Source organism: Phoca vitulina, unplaced genomic scaffold, assembly GCF_004348235.1.
Source record: "Phoca vitulina isolate PV1807 unplaced genomic scaffold, GSC_HSeal_1.0 scaffold6, whole genome shotgun sequence".
Lineage (NCBI taxonomy): Eukaryota > Metazoa > Chordata > Mammalia > Carnivora > Phocidae > Phoca > Phoca vitulina.
This window is the reverse complement of record NW_022589709.1, coordinates 29278896-29297337: the sequence shown is the minus strand read 5'-3', so window position 1 is coordinate 29297337 and position 18442 is coordinate 29278896. Positions and strand designations below refer to the sequence as shown.

The 18442-nt window shown below is 37.9% G+C and overlaps 1 protein-coding gene across 13 annotated transcripts in view; it reads left to right on the top strand.

Annotated features, from left to right (window-relative positions):
- Positions 1-18442, top strand: part of PAM (peptidylglycine alpha-amidating monooxygenase) — a 281181-nt gene that overhangs the window by 117699 nt on the left and 145040 nt on the right. For all 13 annotated transcript variants that reach the window (XM_032403926.1, XM_032403929.1, XM_032403928.1 and 10 more), the window contains exons 2-3: positions 10751-11211; positions 12162-12282. In XM_032403926.1, coding sequence (XP_032259817.1) covers positions 11123-11211; positions 12162-12282 — 210 coding nt within the window. In that variant the 5' untranslated portion in view covers positions 10751-11122. The remainder of the gene's footprint in view (positions 1-10750; positions 11212-12161; positions 12283-18442) is intronic.

Here is an 18442-nt window from a genome sequence, read left to right as displayed (position 1 = left end):
GATTCAGGGTGGAGCCTGGAGTCCCTGGGGGGAAGCAGGTGTTGTGCGATGGGAAATATCATGCCTCATGTGAACTATTAGTTTTAATTATATGGGAGGCAAAATACAAATTAATTGAAAAGCATTACTGAATCAGTAATAGTTTACTTAGCCTTTACATATTTTCTTAGTAAACAAATACCAGGTTTACAGTCTCTATCAAGTGTAGCCTGGAGTTTAATAGCTCCTGCCTCTGAAATCAGCCACTGTCAATGTCAAGCAAATTCCTTAACCTCTCTGTGCCTCTATTTCCTCATCTGTAAAATGGAGATAATACTCTAGTTCAAAGGGTGTTGTGAAAATTAAGTGAAATAATACATGAGAAGTACTTAAAACACCGTCTAGCATATAGCAAACACTCAGTAATTGTTAAATATTATTTTAATTATTAAAAGTATCATTATGATCGTGGAAGGGTCCATGAAATGTGGCAATTTTAGGAAGGGTTTTTCTTACTTCAAAGATGGGAACCAATTTTCCATCTGATAGTGTTGTGGGCCTCTTTATTTTGGTTAAAATTGGCCAACACAATTGGGTTATTTCACATTTTTCTGTGACTTAAAAACTCAACTTTTAAGTGTGATGTAACTCAAGGTTAGGGCATATAATGTCCACAATGGAGAGAGAAGGCAAACAAAATCAACTGGGTGTGGTCAGGCCTCACTTCCTTGGAGTAGGACCACCAGGACTTCACCCAGTGGAGGAGGCCGGGAGGATTATGGGCCTCACCCTTTTTTAGCTTTCATTTTCAGTTCCAGGGTGTAGTGCCGAACACTATGTGAAACCTTGTAAAGAAGATTAAAAATTGGGGAAGAGCAAGCTGGTCTGTAAGCATCTTGTTAAAATAAACCACTTCTTTCTAAGCTCGAGACATCAAGAAACACTTTAATAGCAATGAAATAAATTCACCACCTGTTTGCGCAGCATTGTCAAAGAGTACTGGCAAACATAAGAATGCTTTGATCCTTTTCAGCCAGAAGAAAATTATGAAGCTCTTCATTGATAGTTCATGGGGAGTTTGGGGACACTGATCAAAGAAAACTATTATTATAGATTAGAAATTAAAATAATCTGAGTATAAGCTACTTTAGTACATTATACTTTTCTTTCAATGGTGAATTGCATACTTAAAATTTCAAATGCACTTCTTATGATTAAGTTAAATGTTATTGTAGCTTCTATGCCATAAAATAAAAAACATTATAAGCAACTGTGTTCCTATTGCTAGTGGCTTTCAAATTATATAGTTGAGATGGACTGATGGGGGCAGTGTATAGTGGAGATTTTGTAGAATCCCTCTAGGTTACTGTAAACTCAATTGAGCAGGCTTATATAAATGAGAAAATGTTTTGGCATTGTTTTATGAGCTTTAAGAAAAAATCACATGAGCTTTTGAATTGTATAATAGCATTATGTGATTATAGATTCTACTTTTCAGTACTGTAATTATAGAGCTGAGAGACTTGAAGAAAAGGATAGCCAGACTTATGTAATAGAAAGGGGTATGTTTGTGGGCATTTTATTGGAAGTATTTGAACATTTGAAATGGCAAACATGAGAATCATTTGAAAATTTGGTTCTGCTATGGGAGAAAATGCTTCTGTGTGAGTATCACAAGAAGCAAAAGATGAAGTGTGTTAAATGTTATTTTTGAATGAGAATCTGGATATTTTCCTGTAGATTTTTTACTTATTAAGAAAAAGAATACTTATTTTTAAACTTATTTTTAGCATGTTCTGGATCTGAGCCAGATTTCATGTGTAGATAATAGCTTCTGCCTCTGAAGTCATCAGGAAGCATTTAACAAAATATGTAGTAAAGTGCTTTTGAAATAACCAAGCCTAAGGATGTGGAATCAAATAGGGGAAAAAAACCCTACAAAAGAGGACATCTTGTTAAAAAAAAAAAAAAAATGTGTTGATAATTGCAAGACAGACAGAAGGAGAGGCAGATCCCAACCTTCAAACCACATCCTTCCAAGCCCAATGCCAGGCACTAAATATTTGCACTTAAATGGGGTCCCCTCCCACCCCCATTCTATACCAACTTCCTCTTAAAAATAGAAGAAAAGAATAGTGCAAGGACACACAAAGGAAGCCATACAAGAGTAATGGAAAACACCTTTCAGTAGCAAAATCAGTGTGTCTTTCAGTGATCCACACTTTATTGAAATACACTTAAAATGTAATCAGGTCTTGGGTATTAGTTTCAAACTAGTTTCTCAAAAACTTCACTGAAGAGGAAGTAGAGAGTTTATTAATTTTCAAAGTGGCATATTGTGGAGATAGCCTGTAAGTTTAGGCCCGCATTTCAGACTCACTCCCTGTGTTAGGATAGACATCACTGAGGGCTCTTCACCTTGCTAAGTGACTCTGCAGGACAAGGCTGATACCTTGTTCCCCGTCACTCCACCGGAATGTTTCAAGGAAAAAAGTGGTGATAGCTGCAGAAGTGCTTTGTGCTCTTTTTCTGAAACTAAATTCTCTGTGATGTTCTGAGCTCATAAATAAATCAGATACCTGCTAGGCAAATGAATCACATACAAAGGAGGCCTTCTACTTCTCTGACATCATCAGGACGGCTCTGCTGTGCAAGGCACTGGATCCTTGAGAACTTTGCAGTGCAGTCCTTAGAACTCAGAGATGTGTGCTGACTGGAACTCAGGGATCTGTTTTATTTTACATTAAAACATGCCAGCACTGATTTTAGATACATGTGTTATGAAGTAACATTTGTATTAGTCAAAGCTGAGAAATTTAATTAAGAATAATGTCTCTTGTTTCTTTCCCCATGGAAGTATTTATAGGACTGAGGATTTGATGACTAATGAACATGTTTAAAGGGCATCTGGTACTGATCACGGAAACCAAAAAATAAAGTAAAATTTGTTCCTGTTGGCAAGTTGGTATTCCAGTAGAATCATATGCTGAATGGTACCCCTGAGATTTTGTTAACATAAATATTCTATAGTTACCCAGCCAATTTTGACTTGCAAGGGAAAAATACTTCAAATTGGCTACATATTAAAATAACGAATCCCAAACAAACCCACGTGCAGAAAATGCCACTCAATTTGGTGTGCCTTGGTAATGAAGAGAACCTTAAAAAGAAAGAAGAGAAAAGAAAAGAAAAGAAAAGCAACTTAGCATGTCAAATTGTGGCAAATTCTATGCTATATGTAGGGTGAAGTTTACCTTCTTACACAGAGAAAACCCGGGTGTAGGTCTGGGGTCAAAACACAGATAGTTTTAGGGTACAGCTAGAAATGATAATGAGCAAGGCTGGCCAGGTATGAAAAACGAAACAAAGCAAAATAAAGACCTCAAATGAATACACAGAAAACAACTGTACTTGGGTGCTGGGTGGCAGTTAAAACAACTACTCTTGCACTCAGGATCTGGGAGTAATAGGGAGCAGTGGGGAGCATGACAATCTTAAGATTGCTGGCCCTGTCTTAAAAGGAAGACACTACTTGACTCAGTTAATTGTTGCCATATGGAAATGTGGGTCCAGTGATGCCAGATTTTACGATTCTTCAAAAGACACTTTTTATGTGAAATCTTTTCGTTTTGAAATGTTTTCTCAGAATTCAGATTCAGTTGGGAAAAATTTGTGCAAGCCAAACAAAGCCTACTTTTGGGCCAGATTTGGACCTTAGTCATAAATCTTCAATTTGTTCTTTCTGAATTAGCAAATGAGTAATGTTAGTAGGCTTGCAGAGGAAATATGAATGCTTCCTAATATGTGAATGAAAAAAAAAAAAAAGACTAGGTTACATTGATAGCTGAGTAGTTAAGGGCTTCAAGTGTGGCATCAGATTGCCTGTATTAAATCCCAGCTATGTACGCTGGGCAAATTACCAATTCTCTTTATGTCCAGTTTCCACGTTGTAAAATGGGAATGATAATGGTATAAACTTCAGTTGCATCAGCTGAGGATTCAGTTGAGCTTATTGTTAGCACAGTGCCTGTCATGTAATAGTTGCTCAATAAACGTTGGTTATCATTTTATAATAAAGTGATCTTCAGAGGGTGTGGCCTTTTTGTACTTGAAGAAAACATCCTCTGTGAACAGAGAGAATCTTTTTTTATGTTGAAAAATGGGAGTTGAGAAAATATATTCTGGAGTGTACAAGCCAGGATTTGAATCCTTACTCTACTGCCGAGTAACCAGAGCAAGTTATTTTTTTAAGGCTTAGAGCCATCATCTATTAAGTGGGAATAATAGCCTGTACTTCAAAGTAATAAGAATTCAGTGAGATATTATGTGTAAAATCAACAGCTGCATATAAATCGATAAATGTTACTTGCTTTTCTGATTGTTATTTTCACATTATTTAGAAGTTTCATATCTGCAAACACTTTTCTGGCGATTTATGTCTGATATATATTTGAAGGGAATTGCATGACATTTGATTTACAAATTAAGCTTCATCTTAATGAACCATATTACAACAATGGTTCTCAACCAAGGTGATTTTACCTTGCAGAAGACATTTGGCAATGTCTGAGACATTTTTGTTGTCATAGCTGAAGGGAGTGCAACTGGGATCTAGTGGGTCAAATCTAGAGATGCTGCTGAACATCCTGTAACGCACAGGACAGTGTCTTACAGCAAAGAAGTATTGGGCCCAAAGTGTTGTTTGTACTGAGCTGGAGAAACCCTGCATTACAGCTATAAAACCACCATTAAAATGTAGTTCGTAAAGTTCTTGCCAAGGAAGGAGAGTTACTTGTTTTTCAAGACATCACCTAGCTCAGATAGAAATTAACCTGTAAATTGAAATACATAGATTCACATCCAATAAAATATTTTAAAGTGCATATCTACATCTGTATCTACATCTATATTTCTCTGGTTACAAAAAGTAATATAAGCTTGTAGAAGTCAAAAGACTGCAAAAGCATATCAATGGAAAGTGAAAGTTTGCCTTTCCCCCCCACTTATCCCCATAGAAAACCATTGGAAATAAAATTGAGTTATATTTCTTCAGATTTATAAATACATGTGTATACTGTTCTATAATTTGATTTTTTTTTCCCCTCTCTGAACAATTCAATCCTAAAGCTGTTATGTGGGGCAGAGCAAGGTAGGCATTCAGGGAGGGCAGCCTGACATACGGTAAGGAACACACCTCGGGTAAAGAGAGCATCAGTGTGGTGGGTTGGTGGCCTGGCATGGGATGTCAAAGCCCAAACACGGTAAAGAGGGCATCCATGTGTGTGGGCAGCTCACTGTAGGATGTCAGCAAAGGCCAAGGGGGATGAAGAGCACAAAGAGAAAGCCGGGTGTGGGGTTTTGAACCCAGATGGGAGAAGGGGCAAAAAAGCAAGAAAGTGCTAAAAGGATAATGGGGGGGCGCCTGGGTGGCTCAATCATTATGCTTCTGCCTTCAGCTCAGATCATGATCCCAGGGTCCTGGGATGGAGCCCCACATCAGGTGCCCTGCTCAGCGGGAAGCCTGCTTCTCCCTCTCCCACTCCCCCTGCTTGTGTTCCTTTTCTCGCTTTGTCTCTCTCTGTCAAATAAATAAATAAAATCTTAAAAGAAAAAAAGGATAATGCAATATGTCAGAAGGACACAAAAGCTAGCTTACAGGGGCCACAACGGAGACAGTCTGAGCATCAAATAGTGTAAATATATCGAGTTAGTAACAGATTAAAACCTATTGAAAAAAATAGGAAGCAATGAGTCCATTATGATGTAATAAATAACTGAATAAAATTAAAGTTTACTAAGAATTAGAATATTTACAAAGTCGAAAATAACTTTTCCACCAAAAAAAAATTAATTACAAAGGGAAAAATGATATCTTTACAGTGGAAAAGCCTGGAAGACACCACCTTAATCAAATGATTAAAGTTCACATCATCAGTAATGAGACAAATCAAAATTGCATGCCATCTTATGAGATGCTGTTGTAGCCAGCTCCCAGGAAGATGATCTTTGCCTCTTGGTATTCATGCCCTTGGGTGGGCATTTCACTAGTGGGGCCGACCTGTGTAACCATAGCATATCACAGAAATGATGACATGTGACTTTGGATGCTAGATGCTAAAAGACCTTGCTCACTCTGGGGGAAGACAGCTACCATGTTGTAAGGGCCCTTACACAGCCCTTACAGAGAGGGCCACATAGTGAGGAGAGGTTGTTTCTGCCAAAAGCAAGCACTAACTTGCCAGCCATGTGAGTAAGCCACTTTGCAAGCAGATCCTTCAGCCCCAGTCAAGGCTTCAGATGACTATAGCCCTTGCCAACATCTTGATTGCAACCTCATGAGAAAATCACCTAGCTAACCTGCTTCTTGCCCTTATGCATAGAAACTATTTGAGGTAATATTTGTTGTTTTCAACTACTAAGTTTTGGGATGATTTGATATGTGACAATGGACAACTAATACAGAAAATTGAGAAGAACACAGCGTCACTTTCTTGATATTCCTGTCAGAGATGCACAACTTGAATCTAGTCCTTGTGAAACAGAAAACAAATACTAATTGAGAGGCATTCTGCAAAATAACTGGCCTGTAGTCTTAATAGAGTCAAGGTCATAAAAGGTAAAGACAGACTGAGAAACTCTCTTGGAATGAAGGAGACTAGGCACACGACAACTTTACATGTAACACTTGATTCTGAACTGGATTCATTTGCTATAAGGGATATTGTTGGGATAGTTGGCAAAGTTTGGAGACTGAGGATTAGATGGTAGTAATGTGTTAGTGCAAATGTGTTTATTTTCATGGCCGTATTGTGATCATGTAGTAGAATGTACTTTAAGAAATGCATACTGAAGTATTCAGGGGTGATGAGGCACCACATCAGCAATTTACTCTCAAAAGGTTAAAGAAAAAAAAATTCTTGGGGCGCCTGGGTGGCTCAGTTGGTTAAGCGACTGCCTTCGGCTCAGGTCATGATACTGGAGTCCCAGGGTGGAGTCCTACATCGGGCTCCCTGCTCAGCAGAGAGTTTGCTTCTCCCTCTGACCCTCCCCCCACCCCCATGCTTTCTCTCATTCTCCCTCTCAAATAAATAAATAAAACCTTTAAAAAAAAAAATTTCTTTGTAACTGTACTTGCAACATTTCTATAAGTTTGAGATTGTTTAAACATTTTTTAATTATGCAAGAAGAAAAAATATGTCATAGAATATGACCTTGCTATAAAAATAGACCCATCTTGTCCTTTTTTAAAGGGATGCATAGTATTCAAGTTTTTATATCCAAAAAAATTTTTTTGCCAATCTCCCATTGATGAGCATTTAAATTGATTTGTTCTTTGCTATTGTAAACAAATAGTTCTTTGTTATATACCATGTCAGTAAATATCATTTTAAACATGTTTGTGCCTTTGTTCAATTTTTGCCTAAGAATAAATCCCTGGAGTTGAATTGCTGTGTGAATGGATATGCATCCTTTCATCAGTTTAATCGTAAGTCATTTGTAGGAAACCACATAAAATCTCCTTAAAAGAAAATGAAATTTATAATTTGGGAGTCATTTTCATTGGTTTTTCTCCCCCACTAGAAAGTAATCGCTATAAGACTGAGAACTTTATCTGTCTTGATTATCACCATTCCCAGCATTAATAAACTCTTAGGCACTCAATAAATACTTGTTGCAAGAACAGTAATAGCGAACATATATTATGTGTCTGGCACTGTTCTAAGGCTATGAACTCATGTAATTCTTGTAACAGCCGTATGAGATAGGTAGTAGGATTATTCATTTTATTTTTGAGGAAATTGAGGCAAAGGGAGCCTAGGTACATGCCCAGTTTCACAAGGCTATTCAGTGATGGAGCCAGGAGTCCGGGCAGTTTTGCTTTGGTTTACAAGCTCTCAGCCACTATTCTACCTCGGTTCTCTCTTGTTGAATAAATGAATTAATGAATGAATGGCCAATATATTTATTTGATTCTTTGATCAATTACAAATTTCAACTACCTTTTTTTTTCTTTTCTCAAATGAAAATTGAAAGGAATGGAATGCTTATACTTCATAAAAGCCAAGTTAGTTTTATGGTCCTCTGTATGGCTGTACTTATACTGTTTCTGAAATTAACATCTGTATGGGTACAAACTATACATCATTCTTGCTAAGAATTTATGGATGTGGAAACAGAATATTTGCTTTGAATTAGAAATAAAATAGTAAATCTGTGTCTGCCCACCACTTGGGCTCTGCCTACCACTTGGCCTCCTCTGCTCCCACCCTTCCCTGAACCTGGAATATGTCCATCTCCCACAGAGGAAACCCAACCCTCCAAGCTCCTACTTCCACTGACAACTGCTTTACATTTCTCCTTTTCTTACTCTCCTCTTGAAGGCTAAAATGATCTTTTCTTCTTCAAAATTCCTTGAATCCTTTTTATAGTACTATAGTATAGTATAGGAACACTACATTCTAAATATGCCTTATATTAATTGTGCTAAGTCCTCATCTCCCTTAATAGACTGTATTCTCTTTCAGTTTTATTCATTTTATAAAACCCAACAATATTCTGAACAGAATATGAAATTAAAAATTAGTTTTTTGGGTGAGGGAATGGCTTATCTCAAGGACATATATTTTGAATTTTTAAAATCCTAAATAAAGACTACTAAGATTTGAATATTGTATATTCCACAATTATCAAGAATTATAAAACAAGTGAAATGGTTAGCCATTATATTTTTCATATGGTGATTTATATTATGTCTATAGTTTACAAGAACCAAGAAGCATAATTAGCTTTCATTTCTGTAGGACCTTTTGTTCAGTTCATGGCTGTAAATATCAACTTTGCTTCTAACCCACGACTTCAGTTCCTTTTCTTTTAGTGGGGGTTTTAGGGACATCAAAGGTAATAAAATCAATCAGAGATAAGTGGAGTATTTTTTCAAAGGCTAGTGCTTAAGGTTGTGTTCCTGTTAGAGAATTTTAATACTAAATTTATTTCAAGTGTTTGTATAATACCATATCTCCCTGCCAGCTGGAAGAAGGACTGTCCTTGAATCCTGTTCTGCATGAAATAATAAAATATAATCCCTTCTTCACATATATTTTTTAAAAAAAGAACTTCAGGGTATGTGACATATTGTCATTAGACAGGATTATATTTTGTTGCAAAGGCAGTAATAGAGCCTTCAGGCCATTGTTTCTCTTCCCCCAGAAGGACTTCTTTCCTTTACCCACAGAATTCAGACAAAGCTGAAGGTTTTTGTTGCTGGAAGCTCAAACAGCAAGCCAAAGAGAAAGTTCAAACAAATATCATCAGTCTTTTAAAAATGCCATTGCTTATGTAAATTAATTGTGGTCTTTGGGTGCTGGTGAGCCTTAAGCACCCTTAGATCTGTTGGATATTCAATCATGTTTTATTTGTTTTTGATTTAAGGCATTTTTCTTCTAGAAAGCATTGACCATGAAATTTTCTGATTAAATTTAAGGTTAGTTCATACTTTTTTGTTTTGTTGTTTTTTTTTTTGCTTCTTTGTTTTTTTGTTGTTGTTGTTTTGTTTTTTAGATTAGCTTCAACATCTTGTGAATTCCAAAAGATAATTTAGAGGCTAATGTATTATTGTGATGCACTTGTATATAATCTTGCTGATTTTTGGTTTTTACTTTTATTCAGCTGGTTAATGGATTTGAGATTCCCAAACCATGTTTATAATTAGTGATTAAAGTAAAACTTTAAGACATATTTTTCTTTGGAACTACTTTTATATTGTGAATGATACATCTTAAAATAGTACCTTCTAACTAAAAGTTACAAACTTGATACATAGTCTGAAGTATGTTCAGAAAAATAGTAAAGTCAAAACAAGGATATTTCAAAATTTAGCCTAGTTGAGTCTTCTTTCTAAAATCTTAAGTTCTGCACGGCTTCTCATATACAGTTGTATTAAGTTCTTGATCATACCCTTTGTAGATAGAATTTATTTGGGCCGCAGCTGAGATTCTCCCTACTGTTTCTAATTGCATTGCATTGTAAATCTCCAAACTTTATTCAGGAAAGAGTATCTTTTGGGAGGCATGCCTTATAAGTAAGAAACTATTACTTTGTGTATCTGATACAGGATTTTTAAATGGGCATTTTCATTTCATATATCATATTAACTGTAGTTTTTTTATTTGCCTTAAAATTATCCTGAGAACTTCAGAGATTACTTCTTCGGTGATCCTTCTTGACTGGGGATATCTTTCTCCTTAAATCTGTAGCACTGTTGATGCACGGATATAAACATGCCTTTGTTCTCAAAGTCTTTTTCTATTTGATTACTGTTGTATCCAAGTGCTTTTTGTCTCTGCCTCTCTTAGTTTTTTTTTTTTTTCTCCCTTTTCTTGTACCTTTGTCATTTGTGTGAATAACTTTGTTTACATTCAGCAGAGGTATTAAGTGCATTTTTGATGACCAAAGGGAGTGATACAGGAAGTAAGGAGAAAAAATCCAGAGAGTGGGGTGGATGAAAGGGAGAAGGAGGGAAGAATCAGGAAAGGAAAAGGAGAGAGTGGGTGTGATGGAGGAAGAAAGAGCAAAAGGCAGAACAGGGGCTATAAGGGTCTGTGAGATCTTGGGGGCTGGTCATGGGGGAGGGAGACCAACAGACCAGCATTTTCCCCAGGCTTGGGCTCAAGCTTGTGAAAACTACTAATGTATTAAAGAATCTCAGCTGGGATTTGCTGAGGACAAATGCTGTAATGTGTTAGTCATCCATTATCTGCTTCTATTTTTGCAGGTTCCGAATGATGACTGACGCGGGTTTGTGTGATAGCCCTCACAGTCCCTGTCATTCCTGAGTGATAAGGACCCCGCGCGTCTAGCCCCAGCACCAGGGCAGAAAGGAGCTCTGGAGGGCGGAAAGCTTCCGCTTGCGAACTGGACAAAAGTACCGCCTTCGCACGGGTTTCTGCCTGCGGCTGGTGATCCAGACACCTCGCCTCGTCCAGCTCGCCGCTCTCGCAGGCAGATGGTGTGTGGCCGCCGCAGGACGCCCGCCGCGCCCGGGCCATGAAGTAGCGGCTGCTGGCGGCGCCGCTGCCCGACCGCCGGCCCCAGCCCAGCTCTGCGCTGCCGGGTCCTCTCCCGGCGGGGCCGGAGCGGCGAGGACATGGCTGGCGTTCCGAGCCTGCTAGTTCTCCTCCTTGTTTTTCCAAGCAGCTGTTTGGGTTTCAGAAGCCCACTTTCTGTCTTTAAGAGGTGCGTGTTTATTTTTTAAAGCAGGCGGAATGTTTGGATAGCTCCTGTGCATGCTGTTGAAAATGTAACCACTTTTACGAACCAGAGTGTTGTAGAAATATGCAATATTGATTTACTCTGCTGAAAGGACTTGGGATTTTAGCACAGTAACTTGTTGTGAAGTCCTCCTTACAGAAAAAGCCCACTGTATTTTAGTCAAGCTGCATTGGCTTTCAAAACTCCAATTAGAAGTTGTGATTTCCAATACTAATCACTCCCTCTTGGGGAGATATATAGTAGAGTCGTTTAGACTTGAATGCCTTCTTTTTTAAAACAGCTCAAAGACTAAAGTATCAAGATAGATAAGTGGTGGGGAGAAGCAGATCATGGACTGTAATAGCTCAGGAGAAAACACCAAGCTGTATATACACTCCTCATAATTACCATATTAAATATTCATGCACTTGGACATTTGTAATTCACATAGCAGTCTTTCCCCGCCTCAAACAGCTCTGCCTACTAACAATATTATTGTTGGTGTTTTGTTTCTGGCTAGTGATACTGGACACTCACAAAATAGTTACAAAAATTTTACTGGGTTATAGTTAATGTTTATGCTATTAGAAAACTGACATGCCTATGTTAATTTCTCATTTATTAATATTTTATATTCACTAAATAGAATAAGGATATATTATGACAAGCTTTTATTGAATGGAGTTTTAAATGTAGCCTGCTTACTTGCTTTGATGATATTTTGTTTCCAAGTTGGGCATATGTTGCTCCTAGACTATTAAATGCAATTCTGATGTTTTAGAACATTATTTAGTCATTATATCTTTTAGAGTTGTCTTTGGATCTAAATCAATAATCTTTTATCTTAAGATCTTAGAATTCTTTTTTTCTTTTTTTCCTTCTCATGTTAAGATTCCATTATGTTCAAGGATATTGAAATGCTCTTCTTTTTTAAGGTTTAAAGAAAGTACCAGATCATTTTCCAATGAATGTCTTGGTACCACCAGACCAGTAATTCCTATTGATTCATCAGATTTTGCATTGGATATTCACATGCCTGGAGTTACACCTAAACAGGTGAGAGAAATTCTAGATTTCATGATTCCTTGTTCTGTATATTATCTATAATTGAAGCAAGGAATTCATAGCAGTAGTAACTTCTTTGAAAGTAGGCATTTGCTTTCAGGACTTCTCGGGTAGGGCCAGAATAATTGAATATTATAAAGAAGAGTAAATCTTTCAAAGTAAATCTTTCAGTTAAATTTCTTTTTTAAAAATTTGCTCAGAGCATATTGTTATTTGTGTTTTGAAATGGAACCTTGGAAATTTATGTTTTAAAATTCTCAGTGGACTAATAGCCTCTGTATTGCAGCATGTAAGTATGTATTAAAATATGAAAAATTATTCTAATAAAGGGAAATGATATTGAACAGCTGCATCTGAGAAATTACTTTTTTAAATACCCTTCTATTGCAGCCACAAATTGAGAAATAAAAGCATGTGTGTACTGCCAAGAATTTGCAAAACATTGCACACTTTTAAAACTTAAGAAAACTGTTCATGCAGGTGGTTGATTATGAGTTTTCTTTGGTGTGATTTGCTTCTTATAAGAGATATATCTCGAAGAAATAATGGCAGAGCTCATACAAATGTGACCTCCAGAGCATTTTGAGTAGAACTAGGTTATTGCTAGGGCTTTCCCTATTTTAGAAGATGCTCAAACTCACTGCTGTCATGTGTGCAAGGTGTTTCATTAAGCACAAAAAGGCCAGAATTAATTATGCTTTGCAGCCAGGCACTGCAGGGATTTATGTGTGTCATTAAAAGATAGTCTTCTCCTTTTGAAGGGCTGCAGAGACAGGGCAAGACCGGGGTGTTGTAGAGCTGCAGTGGCTGATGACTCATTGTTGCAGATAGCATTCTATTTTCTTTTCTTTTTTTTTTTTTAAGTATTGAGAAAATAAAAGTATTCTACTTATTGGGGAGAGTTCTTTTGAAATTGACATTCAGATGCTCTAGGAAAATACACATGGTCCTTTTTGGAGGGGACTAAAATCGACATTCATTTATGTGAAAACCTGTGTCTGATCTAGGTATCTACTTTACTATTGTCAAAATGACCCTCACCACCGTCCCCTGCCCATTCCCAAATGACCAGGCAGATGACTTGTCTGTACATTCAGTTGTTAGTGTCCTGGCCTTTAATTCCATAAGCTCTTGATTTAGTATTTAGTCAGAACAGGTGTAATGAGATTGGGAATAGGAGAGACCAGTGACAGTTGCTCACTTGTGAAGTGTGCTTCTTCTCACTTTTTTTTTTTTTTTTTTAAGATTTTATTTATTTGACAGAGAGACACAGCAAGAGAGGGAACATAAGTAGGGAGAGTGGGAGAGGGGGAGGCAGGCTTCCCCGCCGAGCAGGGAGCCCGATGCAGGGCTCGATCCCAGGACCCTGGGATCGTGATCTGAGCTGAAGGCAGATGCTTAACGACTGAGCCACCCAGGCGCCCTTCTTCTCACTTTTTAAAAGTGATTTTTTTCACCTATATTTGCTTTATATTAAAACTGACTTTATAATACCTTTTTAAAAAAATCAGCTAATTGGTCTTTAAGCACTCTTTTCCCACAGGAATATTAATATTTTCTCAAATAGTCATTTGTCAAGGTTCATTATTAATCTGTTATTTTTTCTTCTTGTTATTTTACAGTAGTATTTAATTTAACAGCAATAATAATAGGTAACTGTGTCGGGGCCAATATTCTCAGAAAGAGTTCTTAGAAGAATTGATTATAAAAAAAAAAAAAAATGTAGAGAAGCTCAATTGTCATAAAATAAAATGTGTTTACTCTTTTTTATAATTTTATAATTATCAAAATAACTCCATGGCAAAAAGACCATATAGGAAGTTACCGCTTGTTCTTTTCCCCCATCCGCATGCAGTTTTGCCTCATGCAGTGGACACTCGCTGGTCGCCTTCCCAACAGACAGTTCCTCATTGCTCCTTCTCTTTAAACCATGTGGTTTCCATGAGCTTTCTAGCCAGGATCTAGAAGTAGAACACATGGATGAGGATTAGGAAATCACTGCCCTCCCCCTCCCCTTCCATACTAATTGGTTCAGAAGAAGGTGTGTGACCTGGACCAGTTCAATTAAATCTTAGGACTTTCGCTGGGAATGTGTTTTTCTGTTGCATGTGAGCACAAGGCACGTAGTCCTCAGGTCTGCTGCGTTCATGAGGGCAGCCATGCTTACGATCAAACTAATAGCATAGAAGGCAGTGCAGAGACCCTGGAAGAATGGATGTTCTTGGCTACTTCGGGAGTTTTCAGTTATGTTAGGCTTTTTGTTTCAACCGGGTTGATTTGGATTTTCTCTGACTTGTGACTAAAACTCCCTAACTGGGTAAGTGATTCTGTTGTTGTGCCTCGTCAGCTCAGAACTGGTTGTTAAATGTTTCTTCCACTTTCCCCCATCACGTAAATGCCACGAGTATTTACTGATTTGATCTGGTCAACCTATACCTCGTAAACTTTCGTGAGAAATGATAGTTACACTCCCTACTAAGGATAGCCAGAAAGATATGGACACAGAAACCCATTTCCCTCCTGAACTTGGGGTTCTTGGTGAGGAAGACACAGAGCTGTGGTAGTGTGAGGACTTTGGTAAAGAAAGTATTCTTTTTGCAAAATGCAGATTAAACTAAATTTAACATAGATCCTTAAGAGGAACAGAGATTACAAGGCTAGAAAAGAAAAATGAAACATATTAGAGGAAAGAAATAAAAGATAGAAGGAAAGAAAAAGAGTTGGTTCTCCTCCAACCCTCCCTCCCCCAAAATAAGAGAATAGAATGATCATGGACAAAAATAAAGGGTAAAAGAAAGAATAAGTACAATCTGAAGAACAGAACATTTAAAAAATCTTAAAAAGGGGTGCCTGGGTGGCTCAGTCAGTTGAGCATCCAACTCTTGATTTCATCTCGGGTCATGATCTCAGGGTCCTGAGATGGAGCGTCATGGGGGGCTCCCTGCTCAGCGGGGAGTCTGCTTCCTCTTCTCTCTCTGCCCCTCCCCTCACTCACACAAACACTCTCTCTCAAATGAATTAATGGGCCTTTAAAAATAAATAAATAAATAAATAAATAATTTTTAAAAGTCTTATAAGAAAACAAGGAGTAAGGAAACATTTAAAAGCAAGGAAAGGCATTGTGGAGTTAAAATCTTTTTTTTTTTTTTAATAGCGGAAGATCAAGAAGAGCAACAAAATTTATTTATTTATTTAACTTATTTATTTATTTTAAAGATCTTATTTATTTATTTGAGAGAGAGAGCACAAGCAGGGGAAGTGGCAGAGGGAGAGGGACAAAGCAGACTTCGCGCTGAGCAGGGAGCCCTATGCCAGGCTCAATGCCAGGACCCTGAAATCATGACCGGAGCCAAAGGAAAATGCTTAACTGAGTGAGCCACCTAGGCGCCCTGAAGAGCAACAAAATTTAAAGAAGGAAGGAACTGAGCTGGTAATTGAGGCAGACTACGTTGGTTAAAGAGATATATTCACTCAACAATTTTTTTTATAACACACATCTTAAGTTTTGGCGATAACAAGATACATCAGTGAATCTGCTCTGAGTCCTTTCCTTGGGAAACTTGAGATTGTTGGGTAGGCCTGAATAGAGAAACAAGCAGATGCAGAACAGAGGTGGGGAGACCTTAGCTATAATACAGACACAGTTCAAGTAACTAATTTTGCTGGTGGAGTACAGGTCTAAATTAGTATCTTACCAAAGAATATCCAGTCATGTCAGGCCTCTGAGTTGCTGTCCATTCTGCCATATCATAGACTTCATAGCAGCCTTTAAAAATTGCTCCCATTAAACCAGCGCTGGAGAGTCTGGGGAAGGTAGTTTAATTATCTACTGCAATATCAATTTTATATTCAATGTAAGCTCACTCTCTTCTGTGACTTGAAATTTTATTTCTGTCCTCTTTCATAAATTTCTCCTTCATTAGTGTTTTCTCCAGCTTTGGGAAGCTAGGGAGAAGAGTAAGCAGCTAAGTAACCTATAGTAGAGGTAAAGTAAGCAAAATCTGGTGTCTGATGGCACAGGCTTCAAATTCAGCAAAGCCGACGAGTGGTGGCATCTTGAAGCTCTTCTCTTAGCACTTTTTCTTCTTCATTTGACTCCCTTTTTCACCAAAGACCCTGTGGGCTTTCGCTGTCACCAGTTCCTATGAACAAACAAAGCAATTCCATAAACTGCCAGTTCCTGGTCCTAGTAAGGTGCTACCATCAATTTGGTGTGTTAACTGTCCCATGGACATTTGATTTTAAAATAAAATAAATGAGACATAATTACGATGATTTTACTAAAGTCTATTGTCTCAGTCTAAGCCAAATCTAGTGGGTCATACGGGCTTCAGGGCCAGGTTGAGAGCCTTCTCTTTTTAGCTCCTGCAATGTCGACTCATTTATGGTTTTTAACCAGCTAGGCCTGCTCCTTCATCTGTGGACAGAATAATAATTTTACCTACCCGGGACTGTTTTGAGGACTGAGCAAGTTATCCCAGTGACACGTTCAGTTGCCCTGCACGTGATAAGTTCTTGTAAAATGCGAATTCGTATCGTTATTGTTATTTTGTGTGTTGAAGGAAATGTGAATGAGTCTTAAGACGAGAAAGAAATTGGGCGCCTGGGTGGCTCAGTTGGTTAAGCAACTGCCTTCGACTCAGGTCATGATCCTGGAGTCCCTGGATCGAGTCCCGCATCAGGCTCCCTGCTCGGCGGGGAGTCTGCTTCTCCCTCTGCCCCTCCCCCCTCATGTGCTTTCTCTCTCATTCTCTCTCTCTCAAATAAAGAAATAAAATCTTTAAAAAAAAAAAAAAAAGACGAGAAAGAAATTGCCAGCCTTTATGCTTTCAGAAATAACTTCCTGGAGAAGGTGAGACATTGTAATAATTTTGAAAGAGAGGAAAGTTAGCCAAATGAAGAAAAATAGAAAGTATGAACCTGGGTAAGAGAAACCTGGAGAAAGAAAGCGGGGAACTCAGTCTTGCCGTGTGCTCATTCCTTAGTAATTTCTATTAAAAATGGCCCTCATCATCAGAAAATGAAGGAACATTGAGAATGGATATGCTTTTCTCAGAGTTCTTATATATCTTTCATATATATCTTTCATACTGCTTAGGAAAGAAGGTATCAAAAGCCGTTTCATCAGTATGAAGCCTTAATTTTTTTTTTTTTAATATTAGTTTGAAATTAGCCTGGATTTCTTCACTTTGCTAGGAACTTTGTACATTGGCCTTACTTACTAAAAAAAAAAAAAAAAATCACTCTTGGGGTGCCTGGGTGGCTCATTCGTTAGGTGTCTGCCTTTGGCTCAGGTCATGATCCCAGGGTCCTGGGATCGAACCCCACATCAGGCTCCCTGCTCAGCGGGAAGCCTGCTTCTCCCTCTCCCACTCCCACTCCCCCTGCTTGTGTTCCTGCTCTCATTATCTCTTTCTCTGTCAAATAAATAAATAAAATCTTTAAAAAAAAATAATAACTCTTGGGGCGCCTGGGTGGCTCAGTCGTTAAGCGTCTGCCTTCGGCTCAGGTCATGATCCCGGGGTCCTGGGATCGAGCCCTGCATCGGGCTCCCTGCTCAGCGGGAAGCCTGCTTCTCCCTCTCCCGTTCCCCCTGCTTGTGTTCCCTTTCTCACTGTGTCTCTGTCAAATAAATAAATAAAATCTTAAAAAAAATAATAAATAAAATAAAAATAAAAAAAAATAATAACTCTTACCTAACATAAGTCTTTCCGAATCCTAGGTTTATATAGCATTTTATTTATTTGTTATTTGTATCCCTTGGGTCCTCTGCAGTCTTGGTTTAAGGACTTACTAATGTAAACTAATTTGTAAAAGATACAATTTTATAGAATTAAATATTTTCATTGAACCTGATAACTTTAAATCATGTAATAATGGAATGTCTTTCCATTAGGATATGTTAGGCTGTCATTAATGTGGTCACTTTCCTCCCTTATTTTGGGAGCATTTTGAGAACTATAAAGGAATGCACCTTTTCCTTTTTGAACCTCTTGCAGATTCTTGTCTCATTCTGTAGTTGTCTTTTGAAGAGTCACAGGTTATACTTTGAAATCAGAAAGCTGCCTTCCCCTGTGTTCCTGAATACAAATGTCTATCGCCAGGAACACCAGGAAATGGAACAATTCTGAGTTAAAAGATCATATCAGAT